This window comes from Schistocerca americana, chromosome X (genome assembly GCF_021461395.2).
Source record: "Schistocerca americana isolate TAMUIC-IGC-003095 chromosome X, iqSchAmer2.1, whole genome shotgun sequence".
NCBI classification, from domain to species: Eukaryota; Metazoa; Arthropoda; class Insecta; order Orthoptera; family Acrididae; genus Schistocerca; species Schistocerca americana.
The window spans coordinates 444,165,133-444,188,397 of NC_060130.1; the positions used below are offsets into that span (position 1 = coordinate 444,165,133).

General features: G+C 38.5%; 1 protein-coding gene across 1 annotated transcript in view; it reads right to left on the minus strand.

Moving 5' to 3' along the window:
* LOC124556067 (serine-rich adhesin for platelets-like) overlaps positions 1-23,265 on the minus strand; it is a 209,365-nt gene that overhangs the window by 55,920 nt on the left and 130,180 nt on the right. The window contains exon 3 of the mRNA XM_047130096.1: positions 3,479-3,693. Coding sequence (XP_046986052.1) covers positions 3,479-3,693 — 215 coding nt within the window. The remainder of the gene's footprint in view (positions 1-3,478; positions 3,694-23,265) is intronic.

A 23,265-nucleotide genomic window follows, 5' to 3' on the forward strand; every position in this document is an offset into this window, starting at 1 on the left:
CTTGCAGCTTGAGAGCGACAAAAAATTTGTCCTGGCATATTCTGGCTGCTTCTTGCTACTCAAATAAAAAAACACCACATTCCAAGCAAGAGCCCACTGGCAGTTGCTCAAATGAACCTAAGCCTTCAAAATTTGACTGCACACATACATGCCCCCCCCCCCCCCCCCCCTACACACACACACACACACACACACACACACACACACACACACGTTAATAATGGACAAGTAGCGATTGTGCAAATTACATTATTGTACAATTATGATGTCCAAGTTACATAAATATTAAAAATAAGATAACTTAGTATGATCTCCTCTAAAAAAGGAGCCTATCTATAATTCTCTCTGAAATCACTAATGGTCCAACAGGTATATGTTGACATAAAAGGCAGGTGAGAATTAACTATGTCCTGAAAATGTCTGTATCTCGTAAATCCACATTGATTATATAACTAAAAGTAAACACTGTGAACAGCCCCAGAGGACTGCGTGATGCTAACTGACGACTGTGTCATCCTCTGCCACATGCTTTCATTTGGATGCAGTATGGAGGGGCACGGGGTCAGCACGCTGCTCTCCTGGCTGTATGATAGGTACTCTTGTTATACCAGAGGAGATTTGGTGATTTCATGTCTGCACGTTTTCATATGGAGCATAATTACTGACTATAAGAATAGAGCATGAACCATATTGTTGTGTCTCTTGAAAGTAATATTCATCTGATTATCAAGTAATAACTTTTAGAGTAAATTATCTCACTGTTTTTAACAATTTTGAGGTAGTAATGATTGTTTGCAGTCAACATAAAAGGGCTTGAACAATGCAAAATATGGGGAGGAGGGGGGGGGGGGGGGGGGGGGGGAGGAAAAAAACTGTAGGAATATCAGCATTTTCTTTGACATAAATACTAGAGGCTAAGGCATTAGGCATCACACATTAAAATATTTTGCATTTTTTCACACTGTCTTTCATTCTTCTTACACTTCTTCATCTCCTGTTTTCCTGCACATCTTCCTTACTTTCTTCAGATCAAAGATGCTGATACAGAGGAGGGAGGGGGGGCAAAGATCTTTGACCAAACAATACAGACCTATGAAGGGAGAATGGTATATTCTTCCGGGAACTCACAGGCAGATGATACTGTAATGGAAGTGAAGAGTGATTTAGATTATCAACAGATGGCTGCAAAATGCCAGTGTGTCAAACTGTAATACAAATTGCCTGTAATACTAACTTAATTTGAGTGGAAAGTTTATAAGAACATTAGAAGGTTCAGGAGAATGAAATATTGGAGATGGTTAGCTGTCAAGAGAGAGTGTGTGTGTGTGTGTGTGTGTAAATTGTGATACAAGGCTGTAATTCTCCTTGCTGCTCTTTTCAACATTCTGAACAACTTCCTTTTCTAAGTAATAAATTTCTGCTGCAAACTTAATATCTAGTCTGACAGTAGCAACATACGAAAATGTACAGTAAGTTTCATGTACTTTGAGTGAACACAACATACAGTACTACGTAGAAATACGAGAGATACTGCTTCCTTGTAGCCAAGACACATCCTTGTCAACACAAACAGTACGAGATCCAAGAGATCACACTACAGAATATATACATTGCACGTCATTAAAACTGCAACACCAAGAAAATGGCAAGCAAAAAGAGTCAACTTGGCGTGAAATGTACCACATGCTTGTAATATGCGAATGATTAGCATTTCCATACAACTGCACAAAGTAGATGGGCATAACGCCATCTACATTAGAGCTGAAGTAGACAGGAATGATGTGCCTAAATCTGCCATCAGAGCTCAGTTCGACGCAATCTGCTGGGTTATATACCCCAGATTATTTACAAATTTAATTGTGTAATCTTCCTAGTGTACTATATATGCACAATAAGTGAAATTTCATTTAAAAATACTTATTATATCTGTTGGAAATAGTCCCACTTTACAACCAGTTTTTATCACATTTAACAATCAGCATCTTCAGATCTAAAAATAAACCAAACCAAAACAAAACATTAATAGTGAAAGATTTTGTTTGTTCTTTTTAAACATCTTTAAATTTTATATACTGTCAGTCTACATTATCTGCTTTTCAGGAACAATTTTAAAAACATTAAATTTTAAATGTTTTCAATCTATGGTATCTACAAAAGTAGTTATTTATTAATGTTATGTTTTATTTTTAGGTCTGAAAAAGACCATTAAAAGTGACTGGAACTAGATATCTAGTGTGACTACTTGCAACTGATGCTGTTACAATAAATACTTCAAAAAATTTGAACATTTGCAGAATCTCTCATGACATTATGTCACCCATTACTGAAATTTCACTCTTTAGTATCCTTCCTAACAATATTAATAGTCAGCAGTGTACCTCGGTTGATGCTGTTCCCTAATTTCCAACATATAATAACATGTAAGAAAATCGTGTAATAAGAGCATGCGAAAGTCCCCGACTCATTATTCTGCGACATTTATCTCCCTATGACTATGGGAAGGAGCTACCACAATTGATCTCTTACTAATTTCATGCAATGCAACTGGAAGAACATTTTAGAAACATACCTGCTAATTAAATATCTTCATTGTTATTGCTTTAATGTAGAACTGTAGTGTTCTGTATTAGGGTCAACATTACTATACACATATGTAAGTAAGTCAAGAGAAAGAAAGCAATAACTTTGAGCTGTAATGTTCACTATGACAACACAAGCAACATTGGGTGCCTCATCTTGTGTTTGGGAATGAAAGTTGTTATATTCACACTCAAAAGTATCTTAAACAATACCGTGTAAATAATACACCTCATGTTTACTAACTCTTCTTTCACAATTTTAAACATGGCTGATAGCAGCAACTAAATAAATTTTTGACAAACAAAGTTTACAGCCAACGGATTGCGTAAGTTAAATGTAAAAACCTTAAGCAGGTTTTGATACTACTGAGGATACCTTCTTTGTGTGACCTCCTTTTGAAGAGGGTAACCTTAATGGTATCGAAATCTGGTAAAGGCCTTCACATTAAACTTACACCACCAGTTGGCTGTAAACTTTATTTATTAAGAATTCTCATTTCTTTGCAAAGTACATAAGATATACCACAAAAGAGGAAACTAGAAATAGCATTTGCCGCCTACAAACAGAACATACATTTCGCTTCAAACACCTGAAATTTTCTTAATTGTGTGTCATAATAGGTAGTAGCTTTGTCCATTACATAGATGAGGATGATATTAAGAACCAACAATACAAATATCCTTTACAACTGCATGAATTTTTAGGTCTTAATTTAAATGAAACCTTGGAATATAATACACAAACTTAATGGTTAATCATCTGTATGTCTTAACAGTTCATTGTAACAAGCTCCATGGTAAACAGCTCAGTTTATGACCTGCTGTCATCATACATACTAATAACATAATTCTGAGTGACTGATGAATGTTTTATGTTAATTTCAGTTCTGGATGCTCACCTTCCTCTTCAGTGATACACTCAGACTCTTCCATAACTTTTCGCAGTAAAGGATGAGCCCATGGCTTGTTCACCATTTCAGAAAGAATATGGCACATGTGGGCATTAGATCCCGTGAGTAATGATGAACATCTCTTCAAGCTAACAATCAAATGTGTTTTTGTAGCTCTTGAACTTCCAGGCCACTGCTTGCGTAGAACAACATTCAGGGTGTGCCTGTTTCAATAGACAGTTGTAAATATTTGAACAGGCTTTCAGGATGACCAATCTTTTTCACATTCATACCTAGACTGAACATTAACTGTATAATACATTAAATCTTGCAAATTATCTATGTCAAAATCAGAAGAAACTTGGATTGCCCTCAGTTCCTCTCTAAGGTATCTGTGATGCTCATCTGCGACAACCATGAATAAAAGTTAACATAATACAGCATGAAAACATTGGCATCAATATCAAATGTAATGAAAGTACTTCTTTCATATAAATTATAAGGTAGTTGGAAATTGCATGAAATCTGTACAGAAGAAACAGCAGACAATTGCTAATCAAAAGGCACATGTATGAAGAAAAGTAGTTAAGCAAAAGTGTATTTACAGCAAATATCCATATTATCTTGGGATTGCATGTACATAGCTAATACAGCAATCTGAGCAAAGAAGAATGAAATACTTAAACCCATTATCAATGCACATCAGTACACTCAATGTAACTTCCTGGAAGATTAAAATTGTGCGCCGGACTGAGACTCGAGTTCGAGTCTCGGTCCGGCACACAGTTTTAATCTGCCAGGAAGTTTCATATCGGCGCACACTCTGCTGCAGAGTGAAACTTTCATTCCAGTACACTCAAGGGTTGCTGAAAATTAATTATGTAGTACTGGGCACCATACAGCATGCACTCAAATTGCTATAGGAACAAATATGCACCACCATCTCAAATCTAAGGCACAATTATTGCTAGATATCTAATCTCTTGCATGGTGCTATCATTCTACCTTCATCATCCAAATTGTTGTGTGACCTGTCAAACAGTTGAATTACTACATATTAAAAGTACTTTTTCAATGTTGTAATATTCAGTAATTGAAATTCTTTTTTATTACTGAACAGCAAATGGCTAGGGAAATGAAAATGCAGAATTTTTCTCTCCTTCATATTTGCGCCTAATTTCTGTTACATAAATATTTAATTTTTTTAAACTGATTTGATATAGTTTTAAAATAACATGAAATTTCCCTGTTACTCAAGTATGTTACAGCTTGTACTTGATAACTTCTGTTTCACTACTCTCATTCATGAACTTATATTAAAAATATGTATTAACTTTTACTGAAAAGAAAATAATATACATATCTCAGCATTACACCTGTTGACATTGTACAATCATGTCCACACTGAACTCAAACAATGTTTTGCAAGGACTTCATGCTCACTGGGAATGGCAGTCAAAACAATTCGTGCTCCAAATGTGTGTTGTCTTTCAGATGCACATAAAACACATTTCTTGAAATAATCACAGCCACTAGGCACTGTATTTAATGTTCCATTTGATAAACATAAAATTTGCCTACATTTTTCACTGTTACTTAAAATCACATTCCTTGGGTACCATGTCTGAGCTGAAGCCTCAAATCCTTTCTGATTGGGACCTTTGTGTTTCATGATAAGCAAGCTTTTTGTAGTTTTTGTTAATTTATCAAACACATCCTTGAATTCTGCTTGTTCCAATGTAGTTAGTTCACACAGTATGTTTTCTGTTGCTTCAGCTTACCCTACTTCACACAAGATTCGAAATTTAATCCCATAGTTTTACGTTTGGAATAGAAAACATCCAAGATAGGGTACATGTACCCCTTGTGTAAATTAGATCAGGCAAACCAACTAGCTGGAACTCCTGTCACAAAAACCTTATGGGCATAAATCCCAGTCACACATTTGTCTGTTAAATTTTACATAAAATTTACAACACAATTACTACTGTATCTCATTTCCGGTATTTTAAATAAGCTTGCAGTATCATCAAAATATTTTTCCAAATAAACACAGCTTTAGAACAAATATTACTCCCAAGTAATGACAACAGAAAAAGAAAGCTTTCCTTTAAAATCATAGTCTTTAACCTAACAAATTAAATACACCTATATTTACAGTCTCTAGTGTTTAAGAAGGACTTCACTATTGTTACTTCATTTAAATCAGATATAATTGCTGTCCACCATATGCCAATCAAACTGAATTTGTGTGTGATGAACACTGCACATGGATCAGATGATCACTTACAATAAGTTGTCAATTTCTGTAACTATGTCTCATGTACGGAGCAGAGTCATTTATACATTCACTGCACCATATAGCAGTTTGTGCTGATATGGTGTATCTACTAAGTGGGAACTGTTTCTTTTACATCTGCTGCTTCAGAAGACTTCACAGCAGTACTGTGATTCCATCACAAACAAAGTTTATCTTCTTTACAATTACAGCTTTGCTAGTGAATTTCTTTTGGTCAGAGAAATTTCTAAAACATACTGGACTTCCACATAAAAAGTCATCTATGGCACATAAGGCACACTAGTCAGAGATACGGTGTTACAGTATGAATTCAGCTAGAAATAACTGAGGACAGTAAAGTTGGTTTAAGTTTGCCCTTTTCTACAATTTCATTTTATCCATTATCAAACAGTATCACTTTCAAATTCATTTTCTTACTGTAACGTACACATGTGAAAATTTTATCTTTACTGATGTACCTTGTACAACAGCGTGTAAATGATATTTTTTACAGTGTCCCACAGTAGAGTAGAGTAAAGGGAGTCAAACAATTTTGTACAGGATACTTTTAGTCTATCGAGTCAGCAAGTACTTCAAATTGGCCTACAAAAACCATCTAAGCTAACGCGCATGAACATCATGTGGAATTTTCATATTCTTTCACTCCATATGTGCTAACTATTAGTCCTACAGAAAAAAATGAATAGGACCTTTCACGTAGGAAAATGAATTTAGTTTTTACTGGTGTACGTTTTTCCTAGAGGATACGGATTTCAAGTTATTTGAGAGAGAGAGAGAGAGAGAGAGAGAGAGAGAGAGAGAGAGAGAGAGAGAGAGATGGTGTGGGGGGTGGGGGGACCACAAAAGGGGCCTTCAAAGACACCCCTGCTGCTCAGGATTTTTAGATGTTCTTCATGGCACTCCCTCTTACCACTGTAGAAGAATGTGCAACTATATGGATTATTTCTCATTTGACTTTTTTTTGTCTTCATTGATTCAGCTGTTTACTCCAACTGCTTAGTCATGCACTTACAAACCATAAAACTGATGCTTGTGTAAGTTTTAGTTAACACTTGGGTGAATTTTAACAACATATAATTAACAGTTAAATGGTTTTGCTTGTTGCTTGTATGGCCTCCAGACTACAGTGCTTGTAAAGGTTAGGCATGGATCAAGTTGTCAACGAAATTAGTTTTTGTGTAATATTTACAAAAGTCATTTTTCCTTCATTACCCTCACAGGCATGTTTAATAATGTTAATGAAATAGTTAACTAAGCTGGTGGCATAATAGCCCGTTCAATGAAGACCAAAAACGATTTAATACGGAAAATAATTTGTGTGGTTGCACATTTCTTACAGCTGTAGGAGAGAATGCTATGAAAAATGTACTAAAAGCCCTGACCTGAGGGGACTGCAGGTGCGAGGGTGTGCATCTGAAGGTCACTTTTGCATGATTTTCTTGAATAATTTGAAAACTATGGCATCCTGTGAAAACATATCCCAGTACAAAATTGAACTACATTAAATTTACCACAAAAACGATTATATTCATATTTTCTTTACTACTAATAGTATGTGAGTAGAGAGAGAATGAATATGAAAATCTCATGCAATGCACATCTGCTGTGGCTTAGGTAGTTTTTTTAGGCCAGTTTGAGGTACTTTCCCAACCTGACCAAAAGTCTCCTGTATAACATTGTTCAGCTTGACTTCCTCCACTCCACTGCAGTACATTCTAACCAATTGTCATTTACACCCTGTACACTGAAAATGTGAAATAATTCTACTTGCAGAATCATGAAGTGAATTGTGTACATGTGAGTAAGAGTGAGTGTTCCTGCTGTTGTGGCCAAAGTTGCAAGTGTGTCTTCACAACCAGCTGAATCACATACATGTTAGATGCAATTGCAGTTCTACAATTGGATGCTGTAATAATGTTTGTGCAAGGTGTCGTCAGGTCGCCCGAAAACCATGAATAATGTTCTGCCATCAGTGGAGTGCTATAGTGCTACGCAGTGTACATATTGATGGCAATCATTCACTTTTTCACTTATGTGGTGATGGTGGCTATTTCCAATCAGCTATTCACAGTGCCGGCAGAAGCAACGAATAATAATTTGTCATTGAAATTTGGTACAAGAGAGACCCCGACCACAGATTGAGGTTATCACTTCATGTCAGAATCCACAAAGCAACTTTGGTCATTCAGTAAGAATTCGTAAACAGGACAATACCAAAATGGAAGAATGAAACAGGTGCACAGAACAATAGGGGAGCTGTTGAGTCGTCATAATGACTGGGATACTCTTGTTACTTTAAACAGCACCAATGTACAATTCAAAGGTGCAAGAGAGTATGGGATTCTCACCATAAGAGGTAGTGTAGGGTTGGAAGATGCTGTCACCAACTGAGACAGTGAAAGGCAGAGTGGAGGAAAATGGAACACCAGTGCGGAATTTTGTGAAAACCTTACGAACAGTATGATGCCAAGTGCAAACATGATCACCCTAGGGCAACAGGAACATCCTAGGGCAACAAGAGCATATTTTACAATGGTATGCAGTGTTATTGAAGTACCATATAGGGCAGTGAGCAGTGGTGATGAGCTCTCAAAGAAAAAGACGAAGAAGAAGAAGAGGGGTGTGGGGCAGAGTGAGGGGGAGGGAGAGGGGGAGAGGGAGGGGGGGAGAGGGAGGGGGGCAGAGATTATATATGGGGGAGGGGAGGAGGGAGAGAGATACAAACACCAAATTCTGAAGGGGGAGGACTGGAGAGTAAGAAGGGAAAGTCGTGTTACAAGATGAGCACGCAGCTTGGGCACATTCTACATGTGCTTCGCCATACACACTTAAGACTGAAATATAGGTCAGTGTAGAGAAGGAAGAAGGGTGAATGTTATTTCCCTTGATTAGGTAACACCACTGCCAAAGACAGCTGGAAGGATTGCCACACAGAGTGCTCCTACCCCTCTGTAGCTATGGATGGGCAAACACACTGTATGTGTGATCGCTCGATGGTAGATTCTTGTTCACCCTGCAGGAAGATGTCAACATGGACATTAAAACTGATGTTCAACACCTGAACATTGAAAAAGGAGGTTGAGTATGAATGAGGCCCTCTTGAGATACAGCAGGAAGCCCAGCAAATTGAGGTGTGGTGTATGATGGGGTATGTGGCGAATATCAGGTATTGCAGGTCACGGACTTGAACTGGAGTCACAAATCTTGAGGAAGAGTAAACAGCGAGTGATAGATGCAATGGGAGGATAAAGAAGATTGTCTTCTGGACAGCTGATGCTGATGGTATAAGACAGGTAATGACACATTAGTACACATACAATTGAGAGGCATCAGAATCCTGTGAGTGGCATAAACCCAGCTAAGTCATATGGAACAAAGACTACTGAATAGCACTGTGGAGCTAACGAGCTACCTCAAAGAGGGCATCTGATACATTGCGTCTGGACTTAGATATTGTACTAGTACAACTAGATACGTTACGACACACTGCTTTAGTGTGCCCATGCTGGATGCTTAAACAGAGAAGTAATGGAATTATAGGAAGCCTTGCACCAAACACTGTGAGGGCAGCTAACTCCAACTCTGCTACTGTCGGGACAGTTTCTATCAGGGATGTGTCAGGCACAGTCCAGGCTACCAAGCATGCTGGAATTAACTGTGACTCCAGAGGAGAATGTATTGCCCTTAAACTGAATGCACTGTCCTTGGAATAATATCTCACAAAAGTGCAGATTGGTGCTGATTATGTCAAACTCCAAGTACTGTATTTTACAGACTGTAAGACACATTTTTCCCTTTGAAAAGTTGCCTACAAAATTCAGGTGCATCTTGTACTCTAAATTAATATGAAAATGTGTGTGTGTGATTTACACTTCTTGTCAGTCTTAAAAATGTAACAATATTATGAGAAGGAAAGTTGCCACTCACGATATAGCAGGGATGCTGAGTCGCACGTAGGCACAACAAAAAGATATATGGGCCGAAAGCTTTATTCATGACAGTCTTTTAGTTGTGCCTATCTGTGACTCGTCCGCCCCTCGTGGTCTCGCGGTAGCGTTGTCGCTTCCCGAGCACGGGGTCCCGGGTTCGATTCCCGGCGGGGTCAGCATTTTTTCCTGCCTCGAGATGACTGGGTGTTATTGTGTCGTCTTCATCATTATCATTCATCCCCATTACGGTCGGAGGAAGGCAATGGCAAACCACCTCCACTAGGACCTTGCCTAGTATGGCGGCGCGGTTCTCCCGCGTCGCTCCCCTACACTGTCAAGAAGTATGGGACTCCTCATCATCATCTGTGACTCAGCATCTATGCTACATGGTGAGTTGCAGCTTTCCTTTTCATAATAGTGTTACAAACCATCCTGGATTTTCCTGTCTTAAAAATGGCCATATATTCAATGCCGCTGGAAACCTCTCTCTATCTGGTAGCACTGGATTCAACTGGCAGCAGCAGTGCACTGATGCGACGAACGTGAGTTGCAAGGATTCACAAGCTTGCTGTACTGTCTCCATCCCACCCTGCCATCACAAACCCAGAACATTGTCTAGGCTATGTCATTGCAGTCCAAGGCACCAGTTAACTTGAATTGAAAGCAATACAATATTTTTGTTAGAAACTAATTTTGTAATGGAAATAAATAAAAGGTATTTATATAGTGTGGGCTATAAATTGAAAGTGATAGCATATGTAGAACAACATGGAAACAGAGCAGCTGAGTGGCATATCGGCCTTCCATTTTTTTTAAAAATTGCGACTAGTGGTCTAGTACAGAAGAACTGGAAGAAGAAAAAATAAAATAAAAAAGAAAGAGGAAGACTAAATGTGCCAATAGAAGACTGAATGCAAAATGGTCAAAACTAGATGATGACATATTGAACTGGATTCATGGACACCATCAAAATGGCATTGTAATTAATACCAAAATGATTCGAATATGTGCTTGTAACATAGTGCTACAGTGAAACTTAACACACTTTAAGGATGGAAATGGTTGGTGCTACACGTTTATGAAGTGTCATGACCTTAGCAGGAGAACAAAAACCAAAATATTTCAGAAAATGCCACAAGAGTATGAAGAGAAAATATTATTCCATAGCTTTATTATTCAACATCAAAAGAAAACCATTGTGCAACTGAGCCCGATAGCAAATATGGACAAAACTCCCCTGACAATTTATGTGCCAAGTAGCAGAACTGTTGCCATGAAAGGTGCTAAAACTATAAAACAAGTGGACATGAAAAAATGCAGTAGACTGTTGTCCTTTCATGTTGTGCTGATGGTACTAAACTTAATCCATTGATAATTTTCAAGTACAAAACAATACCAAAACATTCTGAATTACTGTCAGGTGGTGGTGTTCATGTACATGACAAGGGATAGATGGACAAGGCTGGTATGAAATTATGTATTAACAAAGTGCGGGAGAGAAGGAAAAGTGCTTTGTTGAAGAATTCTCTTCTTGTGATAGACCAGTTTAACAGTCATTTGAAAAATCATGTGACATAGAAACTGCGCCAGGTAAATACAGAGCTTGCTGTTATTCCAGGTAAAGCGTATATGAGAGAGGTATGGAACAAATGGATGATGGATGAAACCCAATGTAAATTCATGCTGAAGGGAGTTTTAAAATGACCTAAAATCAAACAAGTGTGTCAGTGGATAAAACAGTCATGGCCTAGAGTGAGAAAAGACATTATTGTTAAATCTTTCAAGAAGTGTGGCATAAGTAATGCTCTCAGTGGCAGTGAAGACCATCTTATATATGAAGAGGACAACAGTGATGATGATGATGAAGATGAAGAAGTAGTAGTAGTAGTAGTAGTAGTAGTAGTAGTAGTAGTTCAGATGATGATTTTCAGGGATTTTAGAGGACAATTTGATTTTATAAATGTAGAATTTATTTTTAGTCTGTCTTTGCAGTCTAGTAATAAAAATTGTAAAAATGTTATTAAAAAAACTGCTTGAAAATTAAGATGCGTCTTATAATCAGCAGGGTCTTTTAGTCCATAAAATAAGTATCATCTTTACCTTTAGCAGACATTAAAGGCAGTTGCACACACGTTATGATACACGAGATCCAGCAAAATTGGCGACTTTAGTGAAGTCTGCACATCTCGAAACAAATGAGATCCTGTTAAACTATGACAGATAGGAAGACTCATGCCAATGGCAGCACTAGAGCAGCACCAATGTCTGATGGAGCAGGATACAGTATGCTCCTCCATGATGGTAAAAACAGTCACAGGGATATGCATAACATAATTATTCCTTGGGAGAACAAACACAGACACATTGTCCAAGGAATATCACAGTCCCCTCTCCCGCCAGTCCACATTTTCAGAAACTGTGACCCCACTGGGTGTAGGCCTACTCCGTGTAGGGCTCTGTCATTGTTGTCACAACTTGCTACAAACAGTGACATCCAAGCCATACAGAACAATTAGAATTATGAAACACTGGGATACTGTTAAACAGGACTCACTGACATCTCTGAGCCACAGTCTACACTGTGCTGTTAACTGTGATCTATTGTGTAGCCCTTGAGATTTGGACACATTGTTGTGCAACTCACTTCGTATCACTTCCAGGTGTAGTTCCACTTTAATGTAAGTTGCACTGTCATGTGCTGTATCAAATAAACAATTTCAAAAGCCACAGTTCCTTGATGAAGTGCGCCACAACACATGTCATTCCCAGCCAGTTCACAGGGCCAGCAACAGCTGACAACATTCAGAGGACTGAATTTTCCCAAGAGTGTTGAGAGCCAAGCTGGAAGTGGGCCTTTGCAGCCAGCAGAGTTATAAGCAAGTCAACATCAGTCTCAAATGTACAGCTGGATGCTAAACTAATGCTGTTGCATGCTGTTGTCAGGCCACCAAAAGACCAGTTATGCTGTTTTTTTGCTAGCAGAGGTGTGCCATATTGCTACACTGTGCAGCACAATACAGCATTTCCACAGCCAAGTATGGGGCAAGAGCCTGCTTCCTGGGACAACAAACTCGGCTAGTAGTAGTACAAATACTCCTGGCTCAGGCAGCATTCCACATCCAGCAGCCAAGACCTGACAGCACGTGGCCTCCATAGCTGTTGAGTTCAACTCAGGGACTCTTGTATGTTTCTGATGGTCATAATTAGCCACAAGCTATGTAAACCAGTCACTGACTATAATTGTGGGGCTGACACACTACTTGATCAGCAAGAATGCAATGCCGCCAGCCATTTCCTCAGCATTCCGCTGTATGGACGTCACACACTGCCTATTCGAGACAGGCCACACTATGACTGCGACCACTATAGTGACATATGGAGTCATCAAACAATACATGAAGAACTAATTGTTCTTGCATTCTGAACTCTACACTCCCTGCTCTACTGGAGAATCCATCTCGCCTACAGCACTAGACAGATGCAACAACCCCATAACACTACAGAAGATGACATTAAAAATTCTGTTAATATAATTACATTAACATTTGTCTATATCTATAAACAACACAACAGTAACAATATTTTCAGGGGTTTACACTGCAGCCAAATCACCACAACATTCCAGCACCTCCCAAAACAGAAAGCATCATACTTAAAATTCTACAATACAGTAAAAAAGAGTGCCTGATAATGGAAATTATTTCTCAAACTGCATTATACATAAGGTGAATAAAAATAATGACTAGCTGGAAAAAAATTAAAACACTTCTTTTCATAGAACATGGGTTGGGAGTGCCAATTGCATGCATAACTGAACATTGGTTACTTTGTCAATATTCATGTGCATGAAATAAAACTTTGTGAAATGATCACCAGCAGAACACTCCATCTGAATACACTTTGCTACAAAAGAAAGGAGGAAGGAAGACTGTGTTTAACGTCCCATCGTCATTGAGGTTATTAGAGATGGAGCACAGACTCAGATCGTGTCATGGATGGGGAAGGAAACCAGCAGAGTCTTTTCCAAGCCACGCGATCTAAGGCGCCTTGCCACGGTTTATGTGGCTCCCCCTGTCAGAGGTTCGAGTCCTCCCTTTTGTGTGTGTGTGTGTGTGTGTGTGTGTGTGTGTGTGTTTTCTGTCCTTAGCGTAAGTCAGTTTAAGTTAGATTAAGCAGTGTGGCCTAGGACGATGACTTCAGCAGTTTGGTCCCACAGAACTTACCACAAATTTCTAAATTTCTCTTTTCCAAGGAACCATCCCAGAATTTGCCTGTAACGATTTAGGGAAACTGTGGAAAGACTAAATCTGGATGGCTGGATGCAGGTTTGAGTTGTTGTTGACCTGAATGTGAATTCAGTGTGCTAACCACTGTGCCACCTTGCTACAAAAAAGCATTTTTAAGGCAATTTCATGTTTTTTGCAGTTTGGGCCGAAATTTTCACCTATGTTCACATTTATTACAAATGTGAATTTTTCAGGTCCCTACAAACGATTGTCCAGAACTTAACTTACAGATCATATTTTCATTATATTTTTGTTGTTCCATAGTTGATTCTGTATTATTGGAGATGTGATCTATATATACAACTATTTTAATACATGTGGAAGGGAGATGAGGGCTTAATGTCCCATTGGCAAAAAAGTCATTAGAGACGGAACACAAGCTAGAGTTGGGATGAGAATCTACCATATCAGTATCAGAGGAACCACCCTATCCTTTGCCTTGATCGAGCTAATGAAACCACGAAAAACATGAATCTGCATGGCTGGAGGGTTAGTTGAACCAAAATTCTTCTGAATGAGAGTCCAGTGTCTTAGCAGTGTGCCATTTTGCTCAATATATTATTTTATTACAGTACTCTTCATGGTTTGCAGCAATAGCTCTGAGAATGTCGTACATTTCTAAATGAATTTGCCCATATTTATTACACCTGTTTCTGTTTAATGAGAAATTTGCCACACATGCTGTAGATGTGACAGATTGTCCCGAGATACAAACTGCAGTAATCTGGGACTTAGTGTGAGAAATATGTGTCAGATAGGAGATTGTGGTGTTTCATACATATTAGGAAAACAACCCTCAAATCCTTTTTGCTAATCTCTTAACTAATACTGCAAACAGTTTCCACTCATTGCCTGTCACTGTTTGGTAGACAAACTATTTCAGTATTTTACACGTATTAATAACTACTGTCAACTGTTTTAGTTACTAAGAGCAGGAGCACTCTGTGTAACTTATGACCTGCTGGGGCATGAGAATGCAGTTTTTCATGAAGACATTGTTGATAAATGCTACACTGATTTCTTGCCATGTCAGATCTGTAGGAAATAAGCTACTTTGTTTAATTGGGTGAATTATGTCACGGGGTTGTCACAAAGCTACAGAACTTCCACATGCTACCCGAGATTCTGTTTATTATGGAGGATCACTGGTAGTGATGCTCATCTTGTTACATTTCTCTGTGGTCTTTCAGCATCAAGCGTCTATTTTCACGTACCACACCACTAAGAGTATAGCCACTGTCTCTGTTAGAGTAGTTATCGTAAATTTTGACATTAATGGCTTATTTGATGTTCAGATCCCAATATGTATATGTATGGGATATGATTTCCATTTCAACGAACATAACCATGAGTGTGTTCATGAGACTGTGTGCCGCAACAACAGATTTGGCAAAATAACACTATTTGATGAGGCGTCATTATTCTCTACATTGTTCTGAAATTTTTTCGTCTTTATTGAGCAATGTAACTATTACCCCATGAACAAAGCATTTTATAAATCCCAGAAGCACTGAGACGAAGGATGTCTTTTTCTGAGCACATCATCTCTAATTTAGGTAGTGTGGTCAGAAAATAGATCCATATGGTGGCTGACTAGGACTGTGCTTTATTTTCTGTAGCTTCCAAGAAAGGAAGGAAAGCTATAGTCAGATCACCCTTGTCATCTTATTCATTACAGGCATTCTTATGGAATATCATTTCCAGATATCTGAACTCAGAAACCAGGTGCTCATTGTCAGAAACAGATTTAGCTTTCTGCCTCATTCATGATCTGCTGGAGAAAATGAAGTTTCATGGAGGACTAGGCTAACAATTTTTAAATAAAGAATATGGTATACACAATTTGAATTTGATGTAAATGCCCAAAATATAATTTCCATCTACAGTCCTTTCTCCTTTTGAGTGGGAATGTGTTGATATGACCATGGTAGCCTGTTTAAGAGCTAATCTAAGCAGAACTACCACTACTGTGGGTGGGGAGGAGCACCATCAACCATTGATATAGTGAATGAAAGATTAAGTTAGCCATCTCTAAGAAATAAAAACATGGCAACATGCACTCATCACAAGATGATCAGCCTATACCATCCCTTCTTTTATTCAGAGCTGCAACAAATAATAAGAGCCCTAGTATGTATTCAAACTGTTTTCTGACCCCCTGAGAAAAGAAGAGATTTGGTGCCCAGAAAAAGACATCCTTCAGCTCAATGTTCCTCGAATTTATAAGTTCCCTGCGAATGGGGTGGGAATTACACTCAATACAAAGTAATTCTATAACACTGCACGAAACACCAATGCCAAATTAAATATCTTGATTTCGTCAAATCTGTTGCTGCCAAACCTAGCCTCATGAACAAACATACACTATGTGATCAAAAGTATCTGGATACCTGGCTGAAAATGACTTACAAGTTCGTGGCGCCCTCCATCAGTAATGCTGGATTTCAATATGGTGTTGGCCCACCCTTAGCCTTGAAGACAGCTTCCACTCTCGCAGTCATATGTTCAATAGGGTGCTGTAAGGTTTCTTGGGGAATGGCAGCCCATTTTTCATGGAGCGCTGCACTGAGGAGAGGTATTGATGTCAGTCGGTGAGGCCTGGCACAAAGTAGGCATTCCAAAACATCCCAACCAAGCTCTCTCCATGAAAATCATGACCACACCATAACACAACTACCTCCGAATTTTACTGTTGGTACTACACATGCTGGCAGATGACGTTCATTGGACATTCGCCATACCGACATCCTGCCATCGGGTCGCCACATTGCGTACTGTGATTCGTCATTCCACACAACATTTTCCCACTGTTCAGTCGTCCAATGTTTATGCTCGTTATACCACATCAGATGTCATTTGGCATTTATAGGAGTGATGTGTAGCTTATGAGCAGCTGCTTGACCATGAAATCCAAGTTTTCTCACCTCCCACCTAACTGTCATAGTTCTTGCAGTGGATCCTGATGCAGTTTTGAATTCCTGTGTGATGGTCTAGATAGATGTCTACCTATTACACGTTACTACCCTCTTCTACTATTGGTGGTCTCTGTCAATCAACAGATGAGGTCAGCCTGTATGCTTTTGTGCTGTACATGTCCCTTCATGTTTCCACTTCAGTATCACATCGAAAACAGTGGACCTAGGGGTGTTTAGGAATGTGGAAATCTTGCACACAAATGTATGACAAGTGACACCCAACCATCTGACCATGTGCGAAGTCTGCGAGTTCTGCGGAGCACCCCATTCTGCTCTCTCACGATGTCTAATGACTATTGAGGTCGCCAATATGGAGTACCTGGCAGTAGGTGGCAGCACAATGCAGCTAATATGAAAAACTTATGTTTTTTGGGGTTTTCCGGATAACTTTGATCACATAGTGTATGATTATGTCAGTTGAAACAAAAATCTTGTGACATGCCTCTACCAACTGGGATTTGTATATCCAAGAAATCAGAATGAGCAACAACTTTAACCAGGACAATGGCTATGCCCTTAGTGGTGCATGGAAACAGAAGCTTGATCCTGAAAGGCTACAGAGAAATAAGCTGTGTTCTACAGCATCTAACAATATCAGCATCACTACCAACATTCTTCTGTCATATATAGAGAGAATCTCTGGCAGCATGTGGAAGTTCTGTGACTGGCATCTCCACAACATAATACAGCCAAACAAATAAAAGTACTTGATTGTCTACATGTAACTCCTGGCAATGACAATCGAGGAAGTAGTCAAAATCTTGAGATTACACACAAATCTGACGTGACAAGAAATCTGTGAAGCCTTTATCTAACCACAGTGGCAATTACAATTACTATGTTGTTTCATAACCTGTGACCTCTCACATTTTTCTCTCATCATGTCACACTTTTTTACTAGTTGTGCACGTTTTGTAAATTTAATTCTTGTCCATTTTCTTTGTACTATTAATCTACTGCTTGAACAAATATTACTCACATTCCCTGACAATTTCTTTAAATGTGTAGCCCATGTCACCTACATTGACTAGCTGAATGCACATCAAACTCCAAGTGTTTGTACACAATTGTAAGGCTGCCAGTCATAACATATTTTTTAATTGCCTTTTTGGCCAAACTAATCAGCACTGTGGCAATGTGTGACAAGTTATAACACCTGAGCTTCAAAATCAAGTAATGCTTGGAAAGTACAACACAGGATGTACACATAACTATTGAAATCAAGATAATGAGTTAAGGACTTAACCTATGTCAGTAGTTAAGTTCTGATTTTGTCCAATATAAATGGTTTTGTTGAAAGCCTGAAACTGTGAATACAATGGGTTTGTTTATAAATAACTTTCTGCAACCAGTCATGATTTTCTTTTAATTTATTTTTACACAATGCATTTTTTTACTATACTGCAATATATAAAAAATGCACGACTATTAGTTAGTCACAGATTTTTATATGTAGCTAGTGGCGAAATTTGGAAGAACTTTTACAGTTTTCTTATGGGCCATTTGTGCAGAGAGTCACACATGTTAAACATCACTCATAACGTGTGAACTGACTCCCCTTCATGCAACCTTTTTTTAACATATCAGAACAAAGACCATTTATGGCATAGCGGTTTTCTATTAGGAGAATAAATTTTGTGCATTTTGGACCTAATGTTTGGATTACTTTGTATGGAAGTGAAATTGACACACCAAGGCTAAGGTAGTACTATAAAAGCACAGACCAAGGTACAATCAACAGGCTTGACAAGTTTCAGAGAGGGAAACAATGTCAAACAAAGCAATTCCAGATGTTGATTTACGAGTGCAATGCAATTTAGAGTATGAAGAATAATAGTGATGAGCATGTGAAAATACAGGAAATGAAAGAGAAAAAGTTTTTTTTTAGTAATAACAATGAGTCAAATTGAAAATAAAAGTAGAAGTGAAGGAATGGAATGAACACAATGACATAAACGGAACTCCGAAAACTTCCAGTGCCTCACTGTAGCAGCAATGATTTTTTATTATTTTAACTGTCTATTGTCTCTTTGTAAGAAGACAGATCTGTAGACCTTTCATATACCTCTTCTGTTTATGTACGCAGATGCTTGTTCTTTTGCTAGAGATGTAGCTCAGGCGTAACTATGATGGTGAGGGATAAAGTAGGGTTGGAGGCTCTATTTCTATCTTCTAAATAGAAACTTTTACTGTGAAATGCCCAAATTCATCGTCAGAGGAAATATCTAACACTTCTTGACAAATTTTGGTATTTTTGCATTCAGCATGGCAGTATACACAACAGCACGGAACCATGTGTACACAACAGCTTCATGGTATTGGCTATTAGATTGTCCTACATGTGCTGGGATATGAATGGATAGTTGTGGATAACCTCAAATTTCTTTTACAAAAAGGAAATTAAATGCAGAAAACTGCTAAACTGACAGAGATAAATGGACTACTGTACTCCTAGCTGTCATAATAAAGATTCCTTCCTAAGGATTCAGAGAATTGGTTGGGATCAGATTGATCAGATAGGGTACAGGGAAGAGTAGAGGAAGCAATGTAAGCACTGTGCCAGCTTCCATTCAGAGATTATACAAGAACTGTGTAGACAGAGAAGTAGAAGTAGAGTAGTAGTAGTAGTAGTAGTAGTAGTAGAAGAAGAAGAAGAAGAAAAAGAGAACAGTAAATGCGTGAAAATTTTTTAAAAAAATGTACAGTTTATCGTTTACTTATTTACTGCTCTCCCACATTTCTTCTATTTTTTGTTTCCCCATTTTTATTTATTTCACAATTCCTCCTTTACTTCTATTCACTTTTCTTTAATTGCACTATTCTTCCCATTAAAAAAAAAAAAAAAAGTTCATTTGTTCTCATAACCCATATTAAATGTTCAATCTATCCAAGCCTCTAATTATCTGATTAACTGGTACATGGGTCACTGATGTACTTCTGCATCTAATAATATTCTCACCAACATCTTTTGCTTTGCCTCCCTTCTACTTCAAAATAAATGAGTCCTTCTAGTCATGGTGTTGAGTGACTTGTCCCGCCACCCCACCCCCTTCCCCTTCCATCTACCCTACCAATCCAAATGAATATAGATGGGTGTGGGACAAGGCCCAGCAGAGACTGATGTCAAAAGAATTGCAGCATCATAACAAAGAGGGGTGACAGCATCATAGCAAAGAGGAGTGAGGAACGACCCAATTAGCATATTCTATGAAACAGCAAATGAAGTTGAGCATGTTGTGCTCAGTGGTTATGCTTTGAAGCTGTGGCCAACTTCGATCTTCATACCATCTGGTGGTAACCATTCATTCAGGTGGATAGCAGGTTGATGGTTATGGCCATATAAAAGCATGTGCAAAAGTCACGACAGCTGACATATGGTACAACTCTGATGAGGTAGGACATGCCCTCATAGATACTGAAACACTATGTTTTGGGTGGATGCACAGGACTGGTCTTGCAACTGGGCTTTTCACAGGGATATGACCTATGTGGCAAGGGGTTGAGGATATATGTGGTGTAAGATATTTCATACACTGGATGGATCAATACAAACATACTGTCAAATATTCTCACATTACAAGCTATCCTACAGCCCACAGTGCAATTTCCATTTCCCATCCCTCTCAGTTTTCCAGATACCTATTTATGTTTACCAGGTGTAAACGTATGAAACTGGAATTTGGTTGCAATAATTACACGACTGTTGTCTGAAACTGATAAACAATATTTATTCACAATAATCACCATTGCTATTTATACATAAAAAAGCCAACAGTAGTAGTTCTTTTGAAGTGAACCAGTCAGCGAGCCATTTTCATATGAATTGAAGTGTTTTTCAGTGACAGTGTGTCGCAGTGATAATTGAATGGAGCCAAGTCTGGAGAATAAACCACATGCCCTAGTACTTCACAACTGAATGCCTCAATGACTTTGTGTTGCCTTTTTCCGTATTCCCGTCATTTTTCACATAATGCTTGATTTAAATCAATCATTTGCTGTTGGTGGAGATCAGTGTTCACATTTTCACCAGGTTTTAGCAGCTCATAATAGATGAAACCCTTCTGATCCCACCAAACACAGAGCACTGTCATCTTTCCAAAGTGATTTGGTTTTGCAGTGGATGTCTATGGTTTGTCTGGATACACCCTTTTTCCATCACCTGCCACTATTCGATGGAGAAACAACTTTCTTTTGCATCTGGCGAGCAGCATTTCACAAGTGGTCTTTCGATTTGCTTGCTATCTTTCATTCAGTTCATGAGGAACCCAGTTTCCCACTTTCTGCATCTTTCCCATTGCTTTCAACTGAAAAGAAATGGCTTTGTGTGTCACATTTAATTGTTCTGTGAGTTCCTATTGAGTTTATCATCTTCATCCAATAAGACCTGCAATCCGTTGTCTTTGAACTTTTTCAGTGGTTTCCTGTGCTTGTCATTTCTCATGTCAAAATCACCACTTCTGAATTTTTTGAACCACTCGAAACACTATTTTCCCAAGTGCGTGTTCACCAAAAGCTTTGACAAGCATTCGATGCAATTCTTCAGAAGTTTTCTTCACATGATAACAGAAAACCAATGCTGTCCACAAATCGTAGTTCGTAGTAGGCACAAAACTCGACATGTTTACAGGTTTGAAAGAGATACCGATGTATGAAACTTGGGTTACTGTGTTCTGACATCAGTTGACAGCCGTTACAGAAAGCAGTTGGCAGCTAGCACCATCTATAGGGGAAGTCCAGTTTTATACTATTACACCTGGTGTCTTCCGTCTTATACTGTATTTCCTAAACTGAAGTACCTGCTCTCTAGCAAATGGAAGAGTACACCACATATCACATCACCACTTCCTACTGCTGCCTCTTCAACATGTATCAACCCCCTAAAACTCCCTCCCAACATTGTAGAAGCCCAGAATATAAACATATGCAAAACACAGCTGTCAGTCTATGCACTAAGAAACTCAATCCTGCAGAATGTCCTTTCCACAGTCTCACCTTCAGCCCTATACGCAAATTCAATCTTGCTGTACTGTCAAAGATCTATTCTCTTTCTTCTGCTCCCTGCAGTAGAAAAACTTTCCTGCCACACAACTCTGTGACAAACTGAACCGATGCGAACACTGAACCTTACCTCTGCCACAGCATATCCTCCGCCTTCATAGACATGTACTCTCCTCCAAACTTACGCAACAAACAGATCTTCCCTGCCACATTTGCACACAGCCCTAATTGTCCAAATGTATGCACACCTCTATCCAAGTCTCCATTTCTTTAGTTGTATCTTTTCCGTCTCTCCCGTTCACTCAAGCTCAAACCATCTACCAAAATCTACACCCACACTATTTTCTTTGCAATCTCCCTATACCTCTTTTCTGCCTTGCCAAGTTTTCTATGACATTCAATCTGTTCAAAGACCACAAGTGTTTGGTGTTAAAAGGCATTTGGGTGCCACAGCCGCCCGTAAATGTACCAGCTGGAAAACTGCAACTCCACAGTAAAAATTAATTCTGGGCATAAAATATATTGCCATTCAGATGTCTGGGTGGGAGATGCTGAGGAACAACCCACCGAAATAGGGAAGAAATCATGATTAAGAAGAAGAACAGCGGATATTAAGACCCTCTGGCAAGTGGAGATGTTGGAGAATGTGGAGGAGGAAATGAGAGTGGATATAATGGGAATCTCTGAAATATGATGGGAACAGAATAGAGAATAGATAAGTCACAAATTCAAAGTATTTGACTAAGGAGGAAAATGTAAAGGAATTTGTGCTGTTGGCAAAAAATGACATCAGTGAGATATGTACATGAAAGGTTGATAGCAGTGAAAATCAAAGGAAGGAAGAAAACTCTTGTGGTAATACTAACATACGTGCCAAACAGCAGACAGCCTAATGAAGTAAATGAAAACTATGCAAACACAAGAGGATATAATAAGACAAATAAAAAAATGTGGGCATGGTTAATAGTACTGAGTAACTGGAATGCAGTAGTATGTGAAAGCCACGATGAAAGATTATGGGAAGCTATGGATTAGGAAAAAAGAATGAGAGGAGAGCTCTTGGTACACTTTTGGAAAAGAAACTGCTTAATTACTGGAAAAACTCTGTATGGACAATACAGGAGAACATACACTTGCAATGGTCCAATTGATGCAAACACATGCCAGATGTTCTGATACACAAAATATTTAGAAATTGTTTGAAAAATGCTGAGACATTACGAGGAGCCGATAACAATTCAGACCGTGTCCTTTAGTAGGAAAAATAATTATTGAGCTGAAAAAAAATTTAATGTGAAACGACTTAAAA